This window comes from Anas platyrhynchos, chromosome 5, assembly GCF_047663525.1.
Source record: "Anas platyrhynchos isolate ZD024472 breed Pekin duck chromosome 5, IASCAAS_PekinDuck_T2T, whole genome shotgun sequence".
In the NCBI taxonomy this organism is placed as follows: domain Eukaryota; kingdom Metazoa; phylum Chordata; class Aves; order Anseriformes; family Anatidae; genus Anas; species Anas platyrhynchos.
This window is the reverse complement of record NC_092591.1, coordinates 34,027,855-34,055,322: the sequence shown is the minus strand read 5'-3', so window position 1 is coordinate 34,055,322 and position 27,468 is coordinate 34,027,855. Positions and strand designations below refer to the sequence as shown.

Sequence of the window (27,468 nt, the reverse complement as noted above, 5' to 3'; positions counted from 1 at the left end):
CAAGCAAGCACTGCCCCTATAACCCAAACTAAAACCCTAATGAATCTACTTCAAAGTTTATAACTATCACGTTTCTCCCCAGAACATCTCTAAATGTGTAGGGAAGCTGGGTGACCACTGCAGCAGGCTCTGTTGACCACCCCGGTGCCCCAATTCCTGCCCGGCCCAGCCAGGACACCGAAGGCCGCTGTGTGGAGGACTCCATTTTGTGCAGGCCAGTGCTGGGGCGGGCTAGCACCAGCAGTGCAGCACAGCACCAAATCCATTAAACAAGCTGATAGTGAGAATTTAACATGATCAACTGCTTATACACTGCGTTAGACACGTTTGGTTGTTTTGGAAGGAGGAGGTTTTGGACCTGAAATGAATATTTGCCACCACAAAACTAGCTTGCCACTACACCAGGGCTGCTAAGGTCTTTGTCTATTACGAGGCCCTATCTGAAGGGTGCGTTAGTGGCATGCTGTACCTGGGAATTTTCACCAGCTGTGGACAGTAAATCACTCCTTTCTTTTCAAGATGGGAGGATTTACCAATCAGTGTGGTGTTTAGAAATCTAGCTCCTCCCCAGAGCAGAGGCACCACTGCTGGTGCTCTCCTCCAGGGAAATGTCCAAGCTTGGAAGAAAAGCCTCTGGCACAAGACAGCTGATGGCTTTGTGTTTTCTTTTTCTATGCCTCAGCCTGGATATACAATAAGATGATTCAGCTGCAAGCCTCATCTTCATGTACTTTAAATTCTTATGGCTAAGAGGTATAATAAATAATACAGGAAAGCGGCAAGCCTGCAGTTGAAGCTGGGTATGGACTTTTGACCACAGACTAAACACTGCCATGGTTGGAGAGCAAGTTTCAGCTCTCTGAGTCTGAAATAGTGTTTTAACCTGTCAGTATAAAGCATGGTTGATCTGAGAGGGAGAGGCTCAGTGTGCCTCAAAATGGTGTGCTGATGATACCGTTCACCTGAGGGACAAACTCAAGTCCTGCTGCACTGGGCTGAGCCCAGGCTCCTGAGGCTAATGAAGGTGTGGAACCTGTAGCACGGGGCTTGCTGGATTTTACACTCTGCTTCTTAAGGTACGCTGTAATCATGAGGAACAGTGTCTTGATATTTTTTTCCCTATTTATGTCTGTTTCTGAGTAACCTAGTGCAAGCAGGGGGAAAAAAATGCAGCCAGGACAGTACAGTGGCTAGGTTTCTTCCATGCAAAGTGAAAGCTAAAGTTTCAATTCCTTAGCTGCTCCAACAAGAACTTCAGGCTTGGTCCTTTTTTAGCCTTTCTGAGGCATGTTTCCTGCTCTTTGCTGCAGTCTTCTTTTTCTTGACTAACTTTCCAGTGGGAGGGTTGGAGCATAGTACTAGGTTTATGTACATACTTTTTATGTGCATGCAACATCTAGAGTTTACATTTCTGTTCTGACTGATTCAGATCAGCCATTTGCAGCCAACAAGGTGATCTAATCATCATTTTTTTTTGGCCTGTCTGGCTCTCTCAGCTGCTGTACCTCTGCTGGAGCTGTTTCCAGTCACAAAAAAATACAGCAGATGAAAGCAATGGAAAAGAGATGCGTTTTCACTTAGAGTGAGTTGATAACTTTTAGCTGTTTTTACCAAAGAAGACTTTTCTGTAACTGACTTAGGCTATTGAAGCTCAACATTTAACTGATAACATTAAAGTTCAGTGAAAGTCAGACTTCTGTCCCCATTTAACTCAAATCACCAAGAGTGAAATAGTGCTGGGTCTTGGCTGTGGTTCAGTGCAGCTGTGTTCCTACCCTGGCCTGTGCCATTCTGCTTGAGGGTTTATTTGCCACAGGAGGTAGAGATTTCCACTTTTTTCCAGCCTCTCAATGCCTTTGGAAGCCAGAACATCTTCTCTCTGATTTTTCTAACCAATCTTGAAGCCATTAAATGCCCTACAAAACGTTCAGCAGAGGCGCCTAGCGTAAGTGGTGCTAAAGCAACTGAGAAGAATCGTGTCTTTAAGTTCATAAAGACTTCCATGGGTCCGGTGCTCTTTTGCAATATTGTATTTTTAATGAATATATTATTAAACAGTTAAAAGACATAATTTCTATAAAGAGTAGCTAACAGTTATAAGAATAAACTTTTGTTTCCTTTGTGTTTGGCAGCTGAGAGCAAGCTCTGTATTTCTGGGGGTTTTCCAGCCGAATGTTCATCTGAGAGCAGTGATCTGGGGTACATTTTGGATGAGGATGTTGCATGCATGAATTCATCTTGAGCAGTTAAATAAACATAAGTCCAGAACAGCACGGACCTGTTTATAAGCAAGCCACATGCCTTTTCATGGCGAGACGCAGACAGACATTCTCCTCATTGTGCCTGCTCTGGTTTTCATGTGCTCTGGTCAAGCAGATCTTTGACAGAATGTGGCACAAGGACTGGGGATGGGGAACAAATGCACAGCATTTGGAGAACAAACACACAACATCTCAGTGGTCTGTTCCCTTAGAATCCATGTGCACTGTAAAGAACAGGACAAAGGAGCAGACCCAAGCACAGGTCACTGACCAGCTGCACGTTGCTGTAAGGATGCTCTGTAGTTTTGTGGTTTTTCAGGCTGTCTAAATTAGCATGCTCTGAAACACAGCCCAGCTGTGGTCAGGGGGACAGCCTGTGCCAGCCACCACATCCTGACAGGCTGTGTGGACGAGCGTGCCAGGTCCGCGTCCCACCACACTGCAAAGTCCTCAGTCTTCACCCTCACAGACACCCTCCAGGGCCTCCTGCCACACATACTAAGGCCAGCAACGTAATCCTTCAGCTTCATGCTACAATTTAAAAAAAAAAAAAGAAAACCCCCACCACTCCTCTCATGGGCAATGATACAGCCCTCACACAATTTCAGGCTCTGAAATGCAAAACAGCATTAAAAAAAAAAAATAGCTTGTTCAGGTAACCTGCTGGGTTACCAGAATAGCCTGTGTGGAGGATTTTTTAGGTCTCTTTCACATTTTAATGTAAATTTCTGTTTGTGTTAGCAGCCCTATGCATACACCTGTTGTGCCCCAGTTATGAAGCATTTAAAGAAACCCAATTTTGTCTGCGCATCCGAGATGTGTTGCTGCTGGTACGTGCTGTCAAGGTTTCTGAGCAAGAAGGATCGCTCCCTGCCCCAGTGCAGAGAGGGCAAGGAGCTGGGCAGCGCTGTCGATGGTGTCACCCACTCCTTGCCCAACTGTCCCGCTCCCACTGCCTGGATGAGGTGAGCAGGGGCTTTGTATACCTGGCATACTGAGCCACGACGTGCTCCTGTGCAAAGGTCACAGATCCTGCTTGTAGCAACAACCCTGCTGCCATCTTATTTTTCAGCTCAAAAGAGCTCTTTATTTCTTTCTTGCAGCCAGTATCTGGTGAGTTCTTTTCTTCTCATAGTCACAGTTGCACTCACAGCTGTTACGACTCCTCAGGTTTTGCATGGTACTCAACTTAATAAATAAGCATTGTACAAGGAATAGCTCTGAGGCTTATTCACTGCCTTTATGTGCAGCAGAAGACAGCATTTAGTAGATACTGGGTTCAGACAATGAACAGCTTTTGTAAATGCTCTCCCTCTGAGCCTGGATACTGTCTTCATGTGCTAAAAAGGCAGACCCCTGCTTCTCTTTGTTTAGTTTTTCATTTCAAGTACAACTTATTCTAGATATCAAGTGAATTTCCAATATAGAAGAAATGTGCAAGGTTTTCCTAGGAAATCGTTTCCATCTCCATGAAACTGCTGTGCTTGGATTAAATATGCCAGAAACAGGTCCAAATCCTCCAGTGCTATGAAATACGGTAACTTCTCAGACTTCTGTGGAGCTCTGTTTTGTATTGCTCAGCATCCTTCCCTACCATTTTTTAATATAGTGGAGGGCTATAAAGTTATTCCAAGCTCCTAGTTCAAGGCAACGTCTCTCACCATACTCCAAAGCAAATAAAAACCAGGCATCATTTTTCCAAATAGTTTCTTCCAGCAAAGACGTGTGAAAAATAATTTTTTTATTATTATTTTTATTTGTGCTCTGTTTTACTATAGCACCTATTAAAAATACCTTGCCTATGATGTTAGGGATTGAAGACTGTAAAGTTGGAAAAAAAATCTTCTGGGTGTGAAATAGAATGACTATACACTCTTTTACATCCTACACTCAGTTCACACACATAAGGAACACTAGCTTATGTCTTGGTCATTATTATTAAATTAAGTGTACTTGTGTCTATGGTAACTACCCTCCCTGAATTTCTGGTATCAAAAGCTCTTGACATTTTAATTCGTAAAGGCTCTACCCGTATAAATTAATATAATCACTCATGCCTTATGCAGAATTTTTCCTCCAGCCAAAACTCAAAGAATAACTCACCCTCTGCAGCTCATGTCCTCTCTCCTTGAAATGTAACTGCCCCCCTCGGGACAGTCTGGAGCAGCATTTCTGTGCCAAACTCTTGCAGGGGAATGGAATAAAGGAATAACTTCTAGATCAGCGAAGGGAATCAGCCAGACAGAATGTAATGGTCCACATTGCAGTTTGGCTATTATTCACAGGTATATATGACTCTTTGGCCTGACTTCAGAGCTGAGCCCACCAATTCAGTGCAAATTCTAATACTCAGCCTATCTGAAAATCTGGACATTACTGAATGCAAATGGCCAGGACTTGGTTTGTAATGAATCATTCCAAAGACATTGATAATGGGCTCAGGATTGAGGGAACAGGCACATGTAAAGAACTATCACTATCACCACCACCACCACCATTTTTTATAAGATTGGGAAGTTCCTGGAAGGTCTCTGCTAACCAGGACCCTCCATTCTTATCAAGTAAAACCAGAGTGGGAGTCTCTTATGGTCTGAAAACTTAGGGGAGGAAGGTTAAATAAACCCTTTTGAAAGCTAGGAACTTGAACAAGGCAAGATGAGAAATGTACAGGTTTCCTCAATTTCCTGCAAATAATGAACACTGTGATATGTTGTAATGTGACTGTGACATGTTATGTGATTGTTGTGTGTTGTAATGTGACCATCGTAGCCTTCAGTAGGGAAAAGTACAAAAACTCAGCCTATGCATATTCAGCTCCAGAGTGGCTGGGGAGATTCCCAGTCCTGCCACTTCTTTTCCGTTCCACAGCACTCTGGATTGCCTGGAGGAGCAGGTCTCTGTTGTTGAGGATGTTGTATTTACTTAGGTTCACGAGTTTGTCAAAATTTTCAGAGGAGTAGATTAGCCTAACGAGGTAATAGGGTGAGCAGCTGTTCTCCAGATTTACTTTGCCTTCTTCCATCTCTGAGTGACTGCGCTTTACCCCTGCAGAGGAAGAGAAAAGCCACCACCGTGAGCTGAATCTGGAACAGAACACCCCGGTGTTGGAGGGGACTGATCTAGTTAGCAGAACCAGCTGTTAAAAACAGCCTCCAGGAGACTACACCCCACCACGCCTTGCAAGAGCCATTCCTGGTCAGCTGTCAAACAGTGTGGAGGTGCAGAGGGATCCGAGCTCCCCACGTCAGCCTCTCATCTTTCAGCACAACTTCTCAACCTCAGCTCAGCCAGATCCCTTGCTGCTGCCAACATCCTTCATCTCTGTTGTGGCAATCTTTTTGCATAAAAGCAAGACACCCTAATTACCTCCACTAAAAAGCCCAGCAGCCTCATATTTATGCTTTTACAAATTTTTAACCATTATACTTTCTTTCTTTTTTACCTAACTCCTTGAAGTCTGAATCAAACATGCCCCAACCACAAATGTGCTGTGAGATGACAGTCAGTGGGGCTACAAATGGACTGCCCAGGTATCCCCTACAATGTCTACTAGAACCACGTGAAAGCAGCACGTGAACTTTGCTTGACACACAGCAGGCTTTAGTCTAACCCAGTGGTTTCTTGGCAGTGGGATGTCAGGGTGCTGGGCCCAGGCTGTCAGTAGAAGTGGTTGTACTAAAAATGTCCAAGCTTTACTTCATGGAACCTCCTGATATTCAGAGAGCCACATTATCTGTGCTGTCCACATTCATGTACAGCTACATCTGCTCCAAGCACAGAAAAGCACAGTCTATAGTGTCATTGTAAATGGGCACTTCACAAGCCAATTCTTTTTCTTTTCTAGAACGTAGTTAAAAGCTGGAAAAATAAATATCCACATTCCACAAGGTGTCTCTCAGCCATCTGGAAATGAAAAGCTCCCCTGTTAAACTTAAAATCCACGCAAACAAGTTGCCAAGGACCCTCCTCCCCCAACCACCCACATCAGCTGCTGGCTGTCAGCTTGATCGATGAATCACTGGCTGCTGGGAGACATGCAGGTGAGCGACACAGCTCACAGATTTGGGCCTGGAGCACTGAGAAGCTGCAGCAGCTGTTTTGCTCTGCATACTCTCATCTATCTTTCATTCAGAGGGCCTCTGAAACACTCACCTGTTTTACCTGCTAGACACTGTTCAGTAGCCTTACCTGATGGCACATTTCCATTTGGACCAGCTCCAGCTCCACCTAACGAGCCCAGTTTCCTCTGCTGGGCACCTCCTCTGTTTGTCTGCAGAGTTTCTGAATGTGATTTTGTTGGAGTATTTGTTAACATACACGCTCTCTGAGCATTCAGTGGTAAATATCATAGCAGCAAAGGACCTTTACTTAACCTGGTTTGCTGCTATTCCTATCTTTCCCCAAATGGTCCCTCAGAGACAGACATTTTGCTGTGGTCCCAGAACCACAATATAGTGTTGGGTAAAGCTGTAAGGAGAGGGATAGGAGACCAGGTAGTCTGACTCAAAGGCCATGCCCTCTCATAAAATTATTGCTAGAAAAGACAAATAAGATCAGTACTGTGGAAAGACAAATGACCCAAATTCAACTAAAATGACTGAGCTTACCAGGCTCCTTGAATTCCTTAAAGGTGTCATTCACCAGGGGAAAATGAATTACTATGGGTGCTCTAGGGTCCTCTGGATCCGAAAACACATAACATTCCTTTGGGTTTTTCTCCTCTTCTTCACTTAGCTCCACTTTGGGGAAAGGGATTTTTTGTATCTTGCAATATTTGTATGTCATCTCCAATTGCTGTGGATACAGAATGCCAATGCCTTAAAGCCAACTCTAGGACAAGAATCAGGTTTACTGATGCATCATAGAAATACTGTGGCAGCTTAATTTATTCCCCAGAATTATGCTGCAATGAATGCGTAGACCAAAATAGCCACAGAATAACCCTACTTTTTGCCACCACACACCACAAGTCAGAAAACACTTCTCACCCTATGAAGTTTTTTATAGTTAGAGGAAATGACCACACTTAGAATTTGAGTATATGATCAAGACTTAAAGAGCAGCTTACTTCAAAGTTTTAATAAAGCAAGGATTTGCATATTCTGTCCTGTTGATCAATTCCCATGCCCACCACCACACACAAAAAACATACAAAGGGGAATAATTTTCCTGACTACCCATGTGGACCTGCAGAAGCCCTGAAATATGTGATTAAAACTAAATAAACATGGTACGTACACTACAATCTAGAGCAACCAACCTGATACAGTCCTCTTCCTCAGAACACCAACTAACTCTATTACTCACCTCAGAATCTAACCCTTCTGGTATGAGGATCCCTTTTATGCCTTTATCATTTAGTCATTTCTGAAGTAGATGATCACTGTGTAATTTGAGCATTATCTATGAATTTGGCTATTAAATCTCACAGCTATACAAGAAGAGTTTAACCAGGGCTGGAAGGAACAGAGCACGTTAATCTTCTCACCTTGAACACATTCCCCAAACCATAATCAAGTGAGATAATGACGTCTACATTCCTTTCTGGCCTGAAAAGTGCTGCACCACTGGTGTTAATGAAATAGCCAACATCTATCAGGCAAAGATATTTCTGCAGCGGCGTCAGATTGTTAGGGAAAGAGTCCAGCACAGTGTCTGAAAAACATTTTGAATATAGTTAGCAGTGCATTGGTAGGAAAGAAGGAGTCAGTAATTCTAGCTTGCTACACAGTAAGGGCAGCCCCTTGGTTGCCCTCAAGACCAGGCTCACCTCCCTCCATAATGCGACCCCACAATCGTGGCCTCGCAAAGGCAGGCTGTGAGGCAGCCAGGCAGAGGACAGGTGAGACACAGACTCCACTGGCCTCACAGCTGCTCTGGGGATTGATTTTTCACAGAATACAGACTTTTGCCGATTTTTTCCCCTGCTAAGAACTGTGAAAAATGCAAACAACAAAAATAACTTCACAGTGTACCAACAAATCTAACAAATGTAGTACCTCTCTGCTCTTATGCATTGCTCTTTATTGCTTTTGCATTCTCTGGTGTAGACTCCTGTCCCTGGATGAAAACTCTGACTTCAGCTTGCTTTCAGTGACCACTCATATACATTTTCTTAGCTGAAAAAACACCAGATCATGCATGCACCATCTCCTACCATCAGCTTAAAATACTGCTCGAATTAATTAAAACTCACATTAACTCAAAACAAAACAAAAAGTGGATTATCCTCGCTGGCATGTTGAGATCTAAAGCCAGTTTCTAACAGCTAGATACTCATTTCTCTGCCAGGAACCCCACCAGCCACCCTGTAGACAGCAAGTCTCCTATCGTTATCCTGGTATCATTTCTATTCCCATAGAATAAAAAACTTTTGCCATGGTTTTAAATATCAAAATAGTGTTTAAAGAGATTTCTTCAAGTTCACAAAATGAGGCAATAAAGCCCTGAGCAGACCCCTCAATCCCTGAAACATCTGTGCTTAGGTATGCTCAAAAAAATGTTGATTTCAGAAATACTGCAGGTAAGTTCCAGCATCTCACTTCTTTCAGCCTCTCTGCTGCCCTGGCCTCATTCTGTAGTGTTGATTTAAACCGAGTAGAATAAATCCAACTTGTTCCATAGCCTGGAATGTTTGACAGCATCTTGAAGTAATAACTCTTATTTTTCCATTCCCTTGGTGTCAGATCTTTACAAAATTATTGCTTATTTTAGCATTCAAGGCTGATAGGAATTCACAAATTCTGCTGTAAAGAGAGACGTTTGCATGCAGTCCCTTTTTAGCTCTAATTGGCCCGGTGAATATTTTTAGTTGAAATTACAGTGCCTCGATTTTCTTATCATGGAGATGGAACTGTGCAGTATTTATGGCTGGATAAGTGAATTAGAGCTAGGCTTTTCCTTGGGAGAACCCCTACCTCCATTTCATACTCAAAAAGAGGCTTTTGAAGGTCTTCCTCGGGAATTCCCTCAAAAGCACAAACCCTACCGTAAATGTATTACAATGATTCCCTACTATGAGTTCTCAAATTTATCACCACAAAAATGAGGCTTTGCACAAGCCATTTAAAGTGTTGTTTTAATATGTCAGTTAACCCGAGCTGCAGGGAAGTATTTAAACAGAACTGTATTCTGGAGACCTCTCCTATCATGAGGCTACCATTTCTGCCCACAGAGCTGGCATGTACTCCTGCGCCTGTTCTAGAGATGGATTCAGCTCTGGTTTTAGCTTGGTCTCATGCAGGTAGACAAAAACCAATACATCATCTACTGTTGTTTCCCACTCCAGACTTTTATTTTCCCTTTTCCCACTCCAGACTTTGGCCTTCCACCTATTTTACTTTTCTTTGGCCTTCCACCTATTTTACTTTTTTTTTCGGAGAATATCTGTCCTGAGGTAATCTTTAGTTTTCCTCTTCCTTCAAATCCTCCTTGAAATCTGCTTCTACTTGTTTGCCTTTACAAAACTGCTAGTCAGTAAATGTAAGGACCTTTTTCTTAATGCTTGCTGACTGACAATTGTATCCTTAATCTGCCTTCTTAAGCTACTTGCTCGCTTCCTTCTCTCACCCACCCTTCTTATGCTACTTGTTTTCTTAGAGTAGACTCTTCTAGGACAAAGTCTTCTTGCTTACTGAACATGCTGAAAGCACTTGGCACTCTGTGGGCTCTGCCTTAATCCACAAAAAACTCCACACCTCTTGCTATTGTCAGCAAGCTTCAGGTAGCAATGGCAGCCAGACATAAACAGTGTTGTAACTTGCATGAAACAAAGGAGACAAAACACAAATTGCCAAAGAGAAGGACTCAGAGGAGGCAGAGTGCACGTGTTTCCTTGCTGAAGTCAGATTAGCCTGACTCGTGTGGGGTCCTACCATGCTGATATCTGCTCATGGAATAAATGCAAATGAGGACGCTGGGATTACAGGAAGATTTGTGGTACACAAAAGCTCAGCTCCATTACCTCACACACAACATTTCATAGTTTTTGAGGTAAATATTATGACTGCTTACTTTGCCCTCCTGCAGAGCACAGGCCATAGGAAATTACTGTTCCATCTATACATCAAGTCTAGGTATTATGTTTGTTTAATATATTCAGTCAAAACCTATGTGGCTCAACACAATTACCTGCTGGTTTATGCCTCTAATGTTACCTCTGTTTCTTTACCTCAAGAGTCTATTCTTTTTTTGTTTCTTTTGACTATTAAACCTATGCAGAATGACAAATTTCCTGTAGAAGAACATGCTGTGACTCAGATTACAGATCTCTTCAGCAGGTGAAAGAATGGCCCATGGACTAGTTCATTATAACCAGTTAACCCTGAAGAAAGAGATAAAACCAAATTCCATCTCAGCAGACTTCCAAACCCTGAGAAAGTATCTCTAAATGTGAGATTTCCAAAGTCTAAAAAAAAAAAAATCTGAGATGTTACCTGCACACTGCAGCTAACTCTTTGTTGCAGTTACCTTTCCATTCAACAAATTTTTTCTGATGGGCATAATCCTTATGAAATTCTAAGCCTCTCAGGAAGTTATGAGACTTTCCCAGTAGTGGACGCTTGGTCATAATGTCCTGAAACATTTCATACAACTTCCCTGACAAACAAGATGGAGGCTCGATGATAGTGGTATCCTCCTCAGGGGAATGTTTTTCTGAAATAGAGAAGGAAATGTGAGAAAAAAATATACATGTAAGCAATCTGTTTTGTTAGACACCTTTGCAGGCTAGCTGTCCTCGCTGTCTTTCTGTGTGTCTCTTCCCTTCCTGTTTCTTGCAGTTTACTGAAAAATATATGCCCAATTAAACACAGAGATAGTTGGCTTTGCTTAAAGCAAGCGTGCATTGTTTTCTTTTATATACTTTCTTTGTACTTTTGACTAGAAGCATAAGCCACCCTCCTCATTTACAGCCACAGGAGTCATTTAACAGACAATGAGCAAATTCTAAATGAAAAACATTTGCAACGAGCATGAAGTGTGCCCCTGAGTTAACGAAACAGAAAAAGAAATAGAAACAAATGAAATCATTCTGATACAGCTGAATATCATACTGAAGATCTACAGCTATGCAACACAAGATGGTTTAGGGAGAATGTGAGAGATTATTCAGAAACAGTTGTAATAGTATAACTTCCTCAATCCTCTCCTTAATAGTAAGCATGGTCTGATGAAAAACAAGTATTGATTCGGAAACTCTTACCTATATCTACCATATCTTTGGCCCATCGTTCCCAGAATTCATTTGAATTTGAAGACCAGTATAAGCCATCCAGCAAATTCCTAGTAAAAATGTTTGTCCAAAGACCTGCAAATCAAAACAATTGGGAAAAGTACTTCACTAACATGTTAACCACTATTTCATCTTTTTTTATTACAAGTATCAATGCTGCATATTGTTGCCAGATATGAATTCACCCCATTATGGTACAGCTTATGTAGTAGGTCTCAGAGAGTTCAACCTTAAAGATGACAACAATTCAGTGTTCTTCCTCAAGAGATAACTACTCACAACCATCCACTCTATAGTTCAGAGTAACAAAATACAAGGTATCAGTCACCCAAACTATGTTTTAGAGCGCTTACTGTGTACTTGTGAAAGAAAGAAATTATAAGACTAGAGAATCACAGTGCAGCCATATAACCATAAGGTTTTTCTTTAAAATGATTTATTCTTTAAGTTGATCTAAGGCCTGGGTTTTTTTTTCTTTCAGGCATGTTTTGTTTCTGTGGAGTTCAACTAGTACAGGAATCAAAATAAAATTATCTCTATATGTGAGTGTGCTTTTAGAAATGAAAGACCTATCCTCTGTAATAAGCGCCATGCCAGGTATTCATGTGAGGAACAAATTCAATCTCTAGCAGACTTCACAGTGAGAGAAATATGATTTTTGTCTCCAGTGGACTCTTGCTTTTGGTATCAAAAAGTGCAGTTCTGACAAGGCTTTCAAATCTGCCTGGGGGCGATGGATTCCTCTGACTATCTGCTTTTCCCCTTTTCTTTGTCTTTAGAGGCAGAACAGCCAGAAATTGGTGAAGAAATTGGTGAAGGTTAAAAGGGCTTCCTTCATCCTCGTGGGCAGGGAATATTACTGGAGATAGATGACAATTCTCAACCCACAAAGCTTAGATGGTTCTTCCCTTTGTGGCTTGTTCTAGATGAATTATATTTTATTTTCAGCTCTTTCCAATTCCACAATGCACTACCTAGAAAGAGGCGGAAGAGATGATGACTGGGTAGAGGAGGCAATCTTACAATTTCCTCAACTTGCCTTCTTGTTTCACTCAGAATATGGGAAGGGGAACCCTGCCACACATGTCCCACACTTGCCCATGGAAAAAGAGAAGACAGGAGAAAAGAAACTGTACAAGGAGCAGAAAGTGTTCAGAAAGGGTAAAAAGCCTGTTGAGCAGACCTGCTGGCAAGGGCTGTTGTACACAGACCAGTGGCTAGAACCATAATTTCTACCATATTGTGATTAACTATACTGCATTGCTAGGTCACCTTCCAGATAGCAGATCCGAGATTCCGGCAGCTTCTTCACTCGCCTTCCCATGAAGAACTCGCTGTCAAAAAATTCTGAACGAATGGAGGCTCCGTATTTTGGTATGGCCACCTCATAAGGAGAGAACTCTGTCCACTCTACAAAAGAGTTGACATACGCCACGTTTACTGTCATACAAAATAAGAAAACAAAACCTAGGCCTGTGGATAAAGCTATCTGCAAGTTACATGAACTTTGCTGGTCTCAGCAGCTCTGTACTATCAGTAGCTTGTACTGCAAACTGTCTAGTTCCCTAAAAACTGAGATGTGATTCACATACAAAAGGAACTAGCTTTTTCTCCTCAGAAAAAGTCTAACAATGACTTCAAAAACTTAGATTTATATTTATAAAGATTCTGCGATCCCACTTGTCTCTCTAACTCAAGATCATCAAATGTACACCATGTAAGTGTGATCCAACCTTCAAGGAATGACCGGCATGAAACCTCTACTAAACCAAACCTGTCAGACTACATGAAAGCAGCCTGAAGACACATCAACTCAGAATTAGAAAGTAACACAGTGTGGACGTGGCCACACAGTTTCCTGACTCAAGCTGTCCTGTATAGGTATTCCTGTAGAACAGTAATCATGAACCTAACCTCATGTAAGTACTAAATGGTTTTTCTTTCCAGTATCTGCTCGCTTCAGTACCTCTTGCTGAATATAGTCTGTATCTAAAGAGTGTCACAACATGCCAATCACTATAATCATACTCCACTCTAGAGATTTAGGTAAGTACCAGTTACATTTCTCAGCACCTCTTCAAAATAAGGAACCATGATAGCCATTTTATAGGTGTGAAACTAAGGCACAAAAAGATTATACAATTTGCTTCCACTCACTCACAATGTATTTGGCAAAAATAGAGCTTCATTCCAGATCTTCAGAAATGCCTTGTTTGTGCCTGAGGGTGTTATCCTGCAGGTCTGCTTTTTCTAATCAACACCCAGCAATTCACAAGAAAGACAAACATTTTATTAAAAGATGAATCCTGAGTCGGGGAAACCAACAGAGGCATTCCTCCTGCATTCCCCTTCTAAACATGTACACTCCCTCCCTACAAATTCTCTTTTGTCCCTACTCAGAGTCAGAAGAAACTCTAAGAATACTTACCTCTAAATTTGAAAGTACTGTACTTCTCCTCCTTGACATTGAGGACTGCATAGAAAGGCAGTGGGTTTTGTCCATGCTCCAATGCCTTGCGCTGGTCTGTGAGTTTGTATTTTCTTGGCTAATCAAACAGATAAAATCACAGTAAACCTCTGGAAAAGCATAAGGCAAAACCACTGACAATCTACATGAGTACTGATAGACTACAGGTGTTTTATTACCCAAAGGAATCTGTGGGTCACATTTTCTTGAAAGACCTTTCCTTTCATTTTCCTTCCTGGTTGCCTTTTTGATATCTACTGACCTGTACATTAATATCTAAGTGCCTTGACTGTCTATGTCCAACAGATCTTTACTAAGGCTCAGACTAATGTTCACAAGAGGGCAGGTTACTCTAGCTCTCAAGTATCCAACTAGAAACATTAAAACACCTGACTGCTGGGGGGGTTGCTCAGTTCTTTCTTAAAATTGCGAACTGAAATTGCTATCCATTGGGCACCCCACTTCAGAGGCACTGACAAAGCACCAGCTATTCTGGAAAATCCTGGCTATAGGATCCTTTGTCATTATTTAAAAATCATACTGGAATGCCTCGGTTGCTCTGGATTTGTTCATCTCATTATGTCATGCAAACAAAGAGGGAAGTGCCAGAGAAAACAAGTGGACATTTCTCAAATTTGTGGCAGGACAAGGTACGTGGCAGTGTGTAACATACCCGTTCGTGTAAGAACATTTCCTGAACAAGTGACCACAATGTTGTAAAAGATGAGACATGTCCAGCTTTTGCCCTTTCAGCAAGTTCCTTGTGATAATACTTCAAATGTTCCATAGACATAAGGTTGAGTTTGCATTTTGTCACTTGTTCTTTTACTGCTCTGAGCGGCTCCTCCAGAGTCTTCTGTGACCAATCTGCATGCTCATATAGGTCTGCTAGGGTCCTAAAGAACAAAAATGCGAGAGAATCATCCATTTAATAATGAAAAATACTGTATTTACCCAGACACTTTCACCAAAGCAGAGAACTAGCTAGCTTAAACTGAAGTTATGATAGAGAGCCAACTGTAATAGCTTTACCAGGGAATTATGTTCACTTCTAAATAATGTAAGACTTTGAAATAAATGCATCTCTCTCATTATGTGGAAATGTGGTGTCATAGTCATTCCAAATACAAATCGCATCTTCTGTACTCACCATGTTGAGCCAGAAGCCCCAGTGACATAGGTAACACAGTCCAACAGATTTAGCTTCTGAAGAGCCAAGAGGTGGCCAAACATAGCTGACATTGCTCTGAGGCCTCCGCCAGTTGCCATAACAGCTATTACTGGGACCTGTTCAAAACATAAATATTATCTTCAGAAAGTTACTCACTTGCCTACTTGGAAAAGCCTAATTGCAGCTCCTAGAATTTCTTCAGCAGACTTTATTGCAGAACAGTGAAATCAATGTTCAGCCAGTCTTTACCAGTACTTCATTTAAATTAACTTCCAGATACTCAGAGAGTTTTCATAATCTCAAAGCTTGGATGAGTTTGGAAACTGTTAAAATTCAGTGATTTTAACCGTTCTTGATGAGTTTGGAAACTGTTAAAATTCAGTGATTTTAACCGTTCTTCCTCTCTTTTTTCTTTATAATTGGAATTGCTATGATTTATAACAGATAATGATATGATTTAACTATAAATAATAAGAGTTCGATAAACATAATTAAGAATGGATTCAAGGAAGTCCTGAACAGAGTTCAGGAAAAAGATATTAAGCAAACAAAATGATTCTTTGGACAGTGTCCATTCAACAAATAAAATTCCATCAAGAAAATAAATGTTCACTTTAAAATTCACCCTGGATCTTGGCAACAAACCATGCTTCAGCTGGAGCTTGTTAGAAAATGTTCTTTCTCCATTCTGAATAATTTTGACTTCTTGTGAAAAGTGATTGGAAAATGAAAAAAAAATATAAGCCTAAAGAAGGGACATTATGGTGACTTCACAAATTTCCACAGGAGGTGAATTTCAAACACTCCTGTTTTCCTACTTATTTTGGATTGTCTGGTTGTCTGTGTTGTGTCTCACAGAACATACCAATGCCTCATATTGTGCTGACCTGCCGCATCACACAGTTGGAAACTCTGACCTTGAAGACAGATATATTCTGTCCTTAGGAATTTGGCCAAATGAAGAGAATGGAGGCCTGAATAGCTGAGCTGAAATTTTAGATGAGTATGGGATATGCCACTCCAAGAACTTCAGTTATGCTGCCATTCAAATCAATGGGTTTGTCATCAATGTGCAAAAACTACTAGAAGGTTTGTGGGGAGATGTGCCAATCCAAACTCAATAGGTCCACAGCCCATGCTCAGATTCCAGCTCACAGACCTCATGTCCATGTAGATCTCTTTCCAAATGAAGAACTCTTTTCAGGGCACTGGCAACCACTCTCTTCCTTTTTTGCAAGAATTCCTGCTCTTCTCGGCATAGATCATATCCTAAGCGCACATCTAGTTTTTCCGTGCTGCAACATAAATAAGTCCAGAGGCACAGGATTAGTCTTAAAAATGCACATGGATCTATTTTCAGCAACTGCAGTCTATTAAACATCATAAAGAATCATGATTCACTGTTCAGATTTACAGGCAGAAATGCAGATCTCATTTGCAAATAAATGAAATGTTTCACTTGTACACAGTCTCATTATTTTCTGATATTTCAGCATGTCTTACTGCCAGCTTAGGACAGCAGATATGGAAAGAGAAAGGATTATTTGTGTCCTTCAGTAGCTTTGTTAGTTGAATATTTTCTATGTTTCCTTAAAAGAATTTCTGAGCAAAAGGTCATTAGAACCTAACAAGGTCTTTCGTGGGGATTTAAACCATTGATTTCTACAGAAACAGTAGAATGAAAAATGTATTCAAATTATTTTGTTTTTATTTTTTGTATGTCTCATTATTTTACAGCGTAACGTTTCATCTTCCCTAGCTTATGCTTGTTTCTATTGATAATACCATGGCTACAAGTCTATTTTCTTAAGAAAATATGTGTGGTTTGAATAGCATATAGGATCTGGATGTTTAGATCAAGTCAAATCCCCTTCTCCCTCTGCCTTCTTCCTGCTTACTTGTCCCTTTTGAAGAAATCTCCAATCTCAGTCTTTGGTTCTTTGACGCAAAGGACATCTGACTAAGTTCCTCACTGTTTGAAATTCTCATTTATTTATTTGTTTGTTTATTTATTTTGCATTTTAACATGACTGTTGCCTCAAATCAATTTACTTTTGCTCTGTTGTGGTGACTCTTTCATGGTGACTTAACTGTCAAGGTATTTTGCCCTTAGTCTTGTGCATTCCTTACATCTAAATGAAGGATACTCTGCTCTAGAATTCATTGTTCAAATAGTAATAAAACTTGTAGAGAAACAAAACAGTCCCCTTACCAATCATTTAGTTGGAGGTACAGCTGCAGTGGCACATTCTGTAAACAAAGAAACATGAGCAGGAATGTGAATGACTGTGAAAATAAAGTTTAGAGATCCAGATTTTCAATGACTCCTGAAATGCCCCCCACCACCACCACCCTTCAGTCTTTTAGAAAATTGTAGCAAGAATGGAAAGGTAAGCAAATAAAAACCAAACATATTATGTAGAGATGCTAGAGAGGCAGGAGGTATTGAAGTGGCTACCTGACCAGACTGTGAAACGACTCCTACTCACTGTCACCCCATGAACCAGCCTAGCCCAGTATCACACTGCCATTTTCTCATTCTTGAGAATTAAGAACAGTATCCAGCTAAAGACAGTGTTAGGGAGAAGAAATTCAAGATACCACATCCTTTCCAAAAGCTACTGGATGTAGGGCAATCAACTGTGAAACAGACATTCATTCTCCCATCTCTGTAGGAGAAATGTTTCCAAGTAATTCTTTTCCTCCTGTATTTGCCTCCCATTTGCTGCACAGTGTGAAAAAGCATGTCTGGCTGTTGTTAACAGATTCATCTGGTCACGCAGAAGTGTCATTCCTGCTTTTAAAGCAACTTAAAGTTGTACCTGTCCACCAGTTACCATCAATACTGTTGTACATACAGGAATGTGCAAAATTGTTCTCTGAGGGTAAGATTCAACTCGTCTAACTTTAGCTACCTAAAATAGACTGAGCTAACCACCCAGGCTTGATACAGACAGTAGAGACAGTATTGAACATTCTCCTTTAACTGTGTAACAACAGAAGAGGTTGGTCTTTTATTACATTTAAACATTGAACTTAGGCATCTAGAAATGGCCAGGATGAATCCCCAATTACTGATTTTACAGACAGAAAAATGATATTTCTTGTATTCGCATCTTGTCTTCTCACCCAGACTTACCAATTGAATTATTTTTCCAATTGATATTATGTTAAATAATGATGGTGACTTTAGTCATCTCTCCAAAAGGTCATATAAATGGTGAGGTACTTACATGTCTTACAGGGAGGGTTACTTTCACTTTGTGTCCAACAGGGAGAAATTTCAGTGGTACTGTTAACGTATCACTTAAATTGTTTCTGTCATCTTCCTTATCAGAAACTTTCTGCAGAGAACAAAAAAAAATGTATTTTACTCACAGCAGGGCAGCAGTTCTCCACTGTTTTGGTAACACTGAAAATAAGCGAGCAGTATGAGAATTGGCTTGGTGCAGTTCACATTACCTGCAGCCTGGCTTTTAGAACTGGCTCCCAAGCCTTCACACAATGGAAGTAGAAAGTATCTGTGTCCTCTGTAGCTTTCTGTGTTCCTTCATGAGATGCAGGCACCGTAAGCACGAGATTTTTACCCTCTAGTGAAAACAGATTTGTTTAGAGAGTATTACCACTGTTCAGGCAAAAGAGCTAACAAAGTTTGCTGCAGACATTCTCTGTGGTAAATCCTCCGTAAGTTCCTACGCTGACAAGTCTTCTACAACACAGAAACTGGTACTCCTGCATCTATCCCAAAACTTGGCGTGCTCCCAGAGTCAGCACTCTCTCATACCTCTACCAGTAAAATTTACTGTGCCCAAATTTGATAGCTTCAAGGAATCAGAGATCGGAGATCACAGAGATCAGAGTTACAACTGGAGGCAGTTCAGGGACTTTCACTGCACTGCATTTTATTGTCTTTAGAAGGTTATTAGTAGTCTTTGTAACCTGAAGTGCCTCCATCTGGATCTGAATGCTTATGATTTGGTTGTGTCCTCACTTCACAGGGATATCTGCATACCTTTCAAATATTTCCTGCTTTCATTACTGTCCACTTGCACTTCCAAGCACCAAACTTCACGTGACTGTAAAAGACAGTTTGAAAAGTTTGAAAAGTTTGAAAACAGCAAATGCCGTATCTGCAGCAAATAACAAACCATCATGCAGCCATCTAGTAGCTACAATATAGGGCTAACCTAAACTGGTCTCAGTGCTGGCAGCAATCTAGCTGTACAAGAAGAAATTCAGAGCTCATTATTTCAGAACAGTAGCCCAGTTATAATGCTTTACAACTAGCTTGTCCATACAGTGGTGCACTGACAGAGGTGATTATACCCATTGAAGTTATCCCCAAATTGGGAATCTCTGTACAACACACTGTTGCCCAAACTCAGGTACACATATATATATGATAATTACTTAGGAAGGGTGGGAGGAAACCACCTGATGATGAGTTTTAGTGTATCATGGCCATGATTCGTCTACAAGGCATCTTCTTGTTGGTTCTGATCATGGATTTATTCCACCCTACCCGCCACCTGAGTCATTACAGTTCACCCTTAATAACTCAAGCCAGGACAGTTTTCCAAGCCATTTCAGGAACAACACATGCCAATCATTACAGCTCTTATGCCTCACACAGAAAATGAGGGGGAAAGAACAGAATATGTATTACTTTGCCGCATGGGTATTAAAGGCTAGCATCTGGAAATCATACGCATGCTTGGAGTGGTTGGCATGAGGTGCTTTGTACTCCTTTGCTGCTGGGCCAGCCCAAGGAGATAGGTAATGGACCACATGCTGACTAATACCACAAGAGGACTCTGTTTCAATAATTAAAATAGCTGTTCATTAAAAAACTCATTTCCTATAAAGCTGCTACATTAGATAACCTTCCAGTCATAAGCACATTGACTACTTATTGATGTCTTCTTCTATAGACTCATCCCTTTCAAACCTTTGTTCTTCCTGCCAAATGCCACGCTATATTACATGAAACTCATTTCACTTTGAATGCCAACCAACACAGGATGCTGAAACATTAGCAAACCATAACTGTTTAAAATACTGATACATGAGAACTTCAAGAAACACAGTTTCTCTTTTTGCATGGAGTGGACAACATTTATATCATAACAAAGGGGAATTGTTACACATTTTTCTTTTATACCATCGACCATGCTCATATCAGTAACAGTAGCTTCTGCTCTCCCTGCAAAATACCAGATGGCCAGGGGCAAAAGTAGAAAAATAAATGAAGGAAAAGTCACTCCAAACTAAATTCATATTTGAACCTTACCACTAGGACATCATTGGTAATGACATACTCTGGAGGACCAGGACTAAAAAGACAGAAGCAAAAAAAAAAAAAAAAAAAAAAAAAAAAAAAAAGATGTGTGAGTACCTAGTATTTTATTTTTTAATAGCAGTTTTACAATCTTTTCTGCTTAAAATTGAATATCATTACATTAGTGTCATAATTTGTTTTCTGAAAGGTGTAATGCATGATCATCTGCTAAGTATATGAACCAAAATGCAGTTGCTAAACAAGAAGACAGGAGAGCCCATAAAAATAATAATTCTTAAAACTACAGAAGAAAAAGGTGTTGGTCTACGTGGAATCATGTCCTGCCCCTAACAAATGGCCACATGGCTTGGGGAAAGCAAAGACTACTATTAATGTACTCTCCAAATACTTATTAGGACAGATATTTCTGTCTGATCCAGATTATAATGTACAACTGGTCACCAAAGAACGGCAAATAAGGATTAGCTCACATCATATGTATGACTGGAAAACATACAGCTAAGTAATATAAAGTCTTTGTTCCAGATATTTTACCTTGTAAATCCTAGGTTTGTCACTGAATGGAAGTAGTTATTTAATCCCATGAGTAACCTATAGAATCTACTAACATAATCTCTAATTAAGGCTAATGCTCCAATGGCACTATGTTACACACATTCGTAAGTGCTTCCATAGATCTGAAAGGACCATTGAAGCTATGTAGTATGTAATCTTTGACTTTCTGCAAAGTCCAAGACATTTTACCAAGCAGCATGTCAAGCACTATAACTTCTATTTCAGCAGTAGAATGTATTTACATATAAATAACTAGGTTTCACTTCCAAGGGTGGAGAATTCCCCACATGCTTTGTAACTTGAACTGTGAAAAATGTTCCTCTTATTTCTAGTCTGAATCTGCACAGTCCAGTTTCCAGACACTTCATCTCATTCTGTGCTTTTTGTACATCTGGCTGTGATTGCTTCCACATTTGCAGGGGATGCTTGCACCATCACTTAAGGTATCTTCCACAGATAAATTAAATAGATTTTCTGAGCTACGCTGTGTTAACCAAGAATGCCAGACATTTTTTCTGCACCTATTCCATTTTTAAGACTAAGAAGCCCTATTCACAGTTTCTTCTTCTAATCATGAAGTTAGTCAGTTTTAAACAGACTATATTATGTTTTTTGTAACGTTAAAAACTGGACAGATAATGCTGTTTAGTTTGTTTTTTGTTTCATTTTGTTTTGTTTTTCAGTCAAATTTGTGATAGCATTTAAAAGAGAGAAAATTTATCTTATGGGATTTGTTCTCCTCCAATGTTGATTACCAATTTGAGGAGGAGGGCCTTAATTTTACTATTTGTTAATTGCATGTTTTTTCAGTTTAACTATGCTAGCACCTAATGATTTTTCTATTGCTGTCTACATCATTCTATGTATATTTTGTGGTAATAATACATGTTTTCTGGTCTTTTAGAAAAACTAAAGTATTCAAGGCATTGTTATATGAGTATTAACAGCTTGGAAAGGACCTCTCCTAGGTCTTGTATGCATCTTGTGCACAACTTATTGAATCCTGCCAATGTTACTACATTTCCATGATCAGGATTTAGGTATCAAATATAAGGTAAGACTTGTAAAAGATACACTAAAAGATAGAAGTAGCTGAGAAAGCTAAGGTTAAAAAAAGAAATTGAAACAGCAATCTCAGCTCACTGCCGTAAGGAAGAGCTGGACGAACTTCCTCTTTCTCTGAGATATTATACTGCATGACAGAACTAAACTTTTCAGCTTTGGAATTTTACTCACATTTTTTCCATCCAGAACTCCACTTCCAAACTTTCCCATTTCTTAGAGCACCTCTCTTTCTAAAAGGAAAAGGGTAAAATACATGTGGATTATTGGAGGCTGCAAGAGTTCAGTAGTAGAGACACATCAGAAAAGTGTTTCACTTCCATGGCTGATATCTCTTCTGCTAACGTTACCAAAAAAGCTAAGAATGCAATGGAAACCACAGGCTCAGGAAAGGCAAGTAAGATTAATGTTCTCCCATCATTGGATATGTAGTACTATACATCCTTTCAAAGATACAATCAGAGAGGAAAAGCTCAGCTGAATCAGAAATATATCTTTCAGTAAAGACGGTCTGCCTGGGAGAAAAATATTGAAGCCCAGCAACAAATGTCACTAATTCCAGTGTCATTTATATGTACAAATCATTTAAATCACATTCACATTGAATTCAGCAGAGATGAAGTGGGCAAGAGCGCCCCAGACTGAGGAAGTTATTGAATCATGTTATTTCCCAATGACTCGGACAGAAATGGCTGAGAAATGCATGCCACCAGCCTGCAGAGTCACTAGGAGGATCCCTGTTAACAGCTTTCAGCATTTGGGAAGTAGCTGTTCTTGTAGGTATGGACTGTAATAAGCATGTAGCAGTTCCTCATCCACAACTCATGGAGATGTCACAAAGCTATCCCAGTTTTGTTCCCTGGACAACTCTCTCTCATGGGCTCCTTAACAGAATACCAAAGATGTTAATAGAACAGGCATGCCTTCATTACGGGCTATGGAAATCTGAATCGACTAGAAGGAAACCCAGCATGAACCCAAACAGGAGAAGCCTGAAAGAATCGTTTAATTCAACTGGTTAGTGGATTGTCTTCAAGTTATTAATAAGAAGTTGTAATTTAAGAGGAAATGTCCTCTAAGCATGGGAAAAGTGGAATAAAGCTGAAAAGTAAGAAAGTTATTTGTGGGATTATAAAAGATGAATACGACTGTATTTACAGATGCTAGTTATTATCACTTTTTTGTCTGCACAGAGACAGTTGCATAGGAGAGAAGCAGCTTCATTTTCTGAATCTGTTAAAAGAGATTAATGAAGTCATAAAAATCCAGCACAATGATACCTGATTTGATGAGATATTGGCAATGATATCAATATGTGAGGATATCTGTTTATGCAGACCCAAACCTACCTAACACAGAAGCCAAAATGGAAAGTAAGATCTGTCCATGTATTTTCAGTCCTTACCTCTGATTTCAAAGCAAATGTCTCACGGACTCTCTCTCCAGGTCTGACTCTAGCAACATTAAAAAGAACTGTGAACTGCATGTCATCTTTCGTAAGTGGATCTTCATCACACACTGCCAATTCTAAAACATTCTGGTAGTAGAAGAAAATAAATATGAACTTACTGAGCTGCTGTTTCAAAAAAAAAAAAAAAATGATTACAGACTTTTGCTGCTGATTTACTAGCACTGTGCTTTCTTTCAGGAGTCTGCTAATGTGGAACTCAATCACTAAATCCAACTTTGGGAAACTTATAATTGAATAGAAGACAACTACTAACAGAGAGCTCCTACTATTCCAAGACAAAAAAGATGCTCAGTGCTCTGTGCCACTCTCTGATAACCCATCCAAAGAAAACTATTCAGTTTCTTCATTCCCAAAGTTCTCTTAACTGCATAGCTTAGGGTACGATTAATTTCATCAGTTGAAGTCATCACACTGCAACTTTGCTCTCTAAACCACAGCAACTCCTCTACCCTTACCTTACAATCAGTGGAGGGAATGCTTTTTCTGTATTAACCATCTAAAGTAGCCCTGAGATGAGGCATGCTACAGCAGTACTTATTTCTCTCAGGTGACAACAAGGGGAATCTAGACTAGCTCAGATATAGGTGTATGTATCACAGATGTCTACAACTATCTGAAGGGAACACTACTCCATATGTCTGCTGTTTTGTGCTAATGAGTCAGTTGCAAATTCTGTTACTCAAGCATTGTTTTTAAGTTATTTTGTACATTTGACCCACAGGGGTGAAATGTGAGGACTCCCAGCTATTCAAAATAGTAAAATCTCTGTTTTTTCACTACCTCAACTTCTCTCTGGATCCTAAAGTAGAAAGTCTCATTCCAGACAGGGTTGTCAGAATTCTTGATGGTTTTGGTCTGGAGCTTTTCATTTGAAGCAGATGGCAGCCACAAGCGCACATAGCAGTCTGATGCAGTCACTGCAGCAGAAAACAATTAAAATCCCAATGCCAATATTATAGATGAAAAGTAGGGCGAGGCCATGATTCTGGGGATTAATAAATACTTTTTTTTTCTTTTTTTTTCTTTTTTTTTAATAAGTAAAGAGATCATTGGTTAGAGGCAACCAAGAAAAACATCTTAGTATACTACCTAATTCCTGGGTAACTACAAGTTGCAAATACACACATGCACACATGCACACACAAGATACACTAAGAGCAGTGTTTCCTGTGTGAAGACAAAGAGGCAGAAAAGAGCCCACTGACCATTCATCAGGCATATTCCCTACCATTCCAGTCAACTGTGTTTAAAAAGAAGTTTAGCTGAAAGCAATGCTAGTTCCAAAAAGGTCTATTAGGACTATTACAGGAAAAGAGAACACGTATTACAGAGAAGACAAGATGAGACTGGCTTGCTGTCTCACAAGACAGACACACAGAGGGGACATGCCTGATGTCTAGAAGTGTTAGCTACCAAGTATGAAGACCTGTTGCAGCTAAAGGCTGGTGTGGGTCCAAGAATCAAGGACATGAGTAAGTCAGAAATCTTCTCATTTCTACCCTAAACCTATTCTTCATTATTAGTGCAGTCAGTGCCTGGAGCAGCCATCCTTTGGGAAGAGCCAGGGTGGGAAAGTTCATTTACTTTGTGGAGCTTGACATCGGTGTGAAAAGAAATCTCCGAGATGGTGTCTTTCAGAGCTGGAGTCTGGACTTGACTGAAGATGTCTACTGCAGCCCGAGATGCCTAAATACTTCAGACTGGTATCAAGCAGTGAATAACAATGCCCCGCAAGGTTTTGGCAGGAAAGTGGAACTGTCCCTTCAATAGAGTAGATAGAACAGGTCATTGAAACTCTTAGAAATACAGGTCACGCTATCACTTTTCTAGTGTCCACCTCTGGACGTCGCTACATGGTATTTGAAGTAGAGTGAGTGTGAGAAAAGGCAGCTCAAGGTTCTTCTACTGGCTGAAGAACACAAAGGACACTGCAAAAAAACGACAGCCTGAATGGCTCATCCATCAGACACCTTGAGAAGGAGCCATAGGAAGCTGTGAGGGTGAGATAATGAGTAAAAGAATGTTGAATACAAAAGTACATGGAAAAAAATCTGTTGTGCCTGCATGTTCAGCATGTACTTAGGGCTGATCTGCAGAGGCTCTCCTTAGCCAGAAACTAGCAACATTATTTAACATGAAATACTCCAAATGACTCTGTATTGTAGAAGGCCTGAAATTCTCTAATTTACTTTTGACTATGGTATATAATCAATACATTTCAATAAATGGTTCCTAAATACATGTCCTGTGTGGCAAAATGCCTGCCCATGATATGATGTATGCTCACTAAGAACATCAAAACCAAACAACTCCAAGCATATTTACAGATTGCAGTGCCCTCACATCTCACATGGTCTACATGTTTTTATTGGTCCAGAAAGTTCACCTGGGAGTCTTGGATTTTACCATTTCCCTGAAATGCAACTAGATATGACCTTCAAAGTAATGATGGCGTAGGCATTTGATCTAATTATAGCCCTGGCATTAATACTTCTATTGCTCTGCTTTACGTACTTTATTTATATACCTTCAGAACTTAGGAGCGTTGCTCACTGTGTAAACTCTACAGGTGACTAAAAGCACATGCAAACCACAACTCACACAGGTCTCTTGATTTGATGTTCCTGGCTTGTATGATTCTTACAGAGAGCATGTAGATGGGACAAATCTTCATCTGCAGAGAAAACAAATGCAGTTAGTTTCATCGACTCATAATATAAAAACCCTATGTATTTGGAGTAGTACAAGGGACTGTCTGTCCTCGCTGTTTGCCTGTTTGAAGTGAGGGGACCACCCTCCTGTAGAAGTACACCATGCTAAGATGGAAGCATGGTTACACACCGGGCTATTTGCTAAGTAGCTTGAGTAAGTGAAGACAGAAAAAGAAAGAAGACAAGAACTCAGACAATGCTACAGAAAGCTTCTGTAGTCACCCTAGAGGTGTCTCTTTTCAAACAACCTGGTGCATGCATGGCCATGGTGATGGTTGTACTGCCAACCTGCAGAGGATCTTGTGCCACAGATGGATCAAAACTGGGCTTTTGGAAGGCAACAATAGAAACACACCTGCCTGCCTGGTCTTCACACAGCGCTGACACTGGGCCTGGACTCAAAGTGCTTTAAAAGCTTCAAATTTTGTATCCCAGCTAGGAGTACATTTGCATGATGCTCCTAAGTAGGCCAAGTTCACCAAAAGGCATCTAGAGGAATGTACTACAGACTTTAAGTGACTGGATCATAGGCCCAGCTGAGGCTCTTCAGATGAAGAAAAAAATGCCCTGCTTTGGAGGCATAATACCACAGAATCCCACATCATTAGGTGTCTTGAATACACCTAATGGAAATGGGACCATTGTTCTTCCAGACATGAGATTTATTTCTGTCATAGGCAACGTATCATTGTAATGCTTATTTCAATTTACTTTTTCCTAACTCTAACAGAGAATTAAGCTTCCCAGCCTAAGCTAATCAGAAAATATTCAGCACATTTAAAAGATATTCTGATAATCCTGAATGAACACACATGCAGAGACAATAATAATTTTAATTAAGGAAAGTATTTCCTTCTTTTTTCAAATTGGAACATTTCTTTTTGATTTTATTTTCAGTGTTTTATCTTCTTTTTTTTTTCATACTAGCTTGGCACGTCAGCAATAATAAGCATAAACAACAACCAGCCCTGCTATAACTAATAAATTAAAACAAGACCACACGATGATGGAAGTATTCCATTAGTTTTAATGGCAGTTTAAATTACACACTGACTGAAACATCCTATCTATTTGTCTAAACCAGAGTATCCCACTGCGCTCTAAGAAATAATTTGACAGTATTATTTTGAAAGCTAGCACCATGATCAGTTTTCTTGACACTGAAGAAATGATTACCCTCAGAGATATTAGGAGCTGGGGAAGGGGGAACCCCTCCATAGAAGCAGTCACTACACAACC

General features: G+C 40.2%; 1 protein-coding gene across 9 annotated transcripts in view; it reads right to left on the bottom strand.

Moving 5' to 3' along the window:
* Positions 1-2,015: 2,015 nt before the first annotated feature.
* Positions 2,016-27,468, bottom strand: part of LOC101803792 (cytosolic phospholipase A2 beta) — a 52,173-nt gene continuing 26,720 nt past the window's right edge. For 4 of the 9 annotated variants that reach the window (XM_013108224.5, XM_013108226.5, XM_021278485.4 and 1 more), the window contains 20 exons: positions 26,120-26,192; positions 25,103-25,279; positions 24,299-24,435; positions 23,453-23,584; positions 22,222-22,280; positions 20,422-20,464; positions 19,144-19,207; positions 18,594-18,721; positions 18,365-18,475; positions 17,344-17,381; positions 16,291-16,426; positions 15,111-15,247; positions 14,634-14,856; positions 13,922-14,039; positions 12,766-12,903; positions 11,464-11,568; positions 10,731-10,916; positions 7,750-7,916; positions 6,869-7,055; positions 2,016-5,306 (listed from right to left, as the gene is read on the bottom strand). In XM_013108224.5, coding sequence (XP_012963678.1) covers positions 5,062-5,306; positions 6,869-7,055; positions 7,750-7,916; positions 10,731-10,916; positions 11,464-11,568; positions 12,766-12,903; positions 13,922-14,039; positions 14,634-14,856; positions 15,111-15,247; positions 16,291-16,426; positions 17,344-17,381; positions 18,365-18,475; positions 18,594-18,721; positions 19,144-19,207; positions 20,422-20,464; positions 22,222-22,280; positions 23,453-23,584; positions 24,299-24,435; positions 25,103-25,279; positions 26,120-26,192 — 2,604 coding nt within the window. In that variant the 3' untranslated portion in view covers positions 2,016-5,061. Of the gene's footprint in view, positions 5,307-6,868; positions 7,056-7,749; positions 7,917-8,031; positions 8,196-10,696; positions 10,917-11,463; positions 11,569-12,765; positions 12,904-13,921; positions 14,040-14,633; positions 14,857-15,110; positions 15,248-16,290; positions 16,427-17,343; positions 17,382-18,364; positions 18,476-18,593; positions 18,722-19,143; positions 19,208-20,421; positions 20,465-22,221; positions 22,281-23,452; positions 23,585-24,298; positions 24,436-25,102; positions 25,280-26,045; positions 26,193-27,468 lie in introns of those variants that run through there. The other 5 variants (XR_011809676.1, XM_038180575.2, XM_027459110.3 and 2 more) reach the window with 5 other exon arrangements.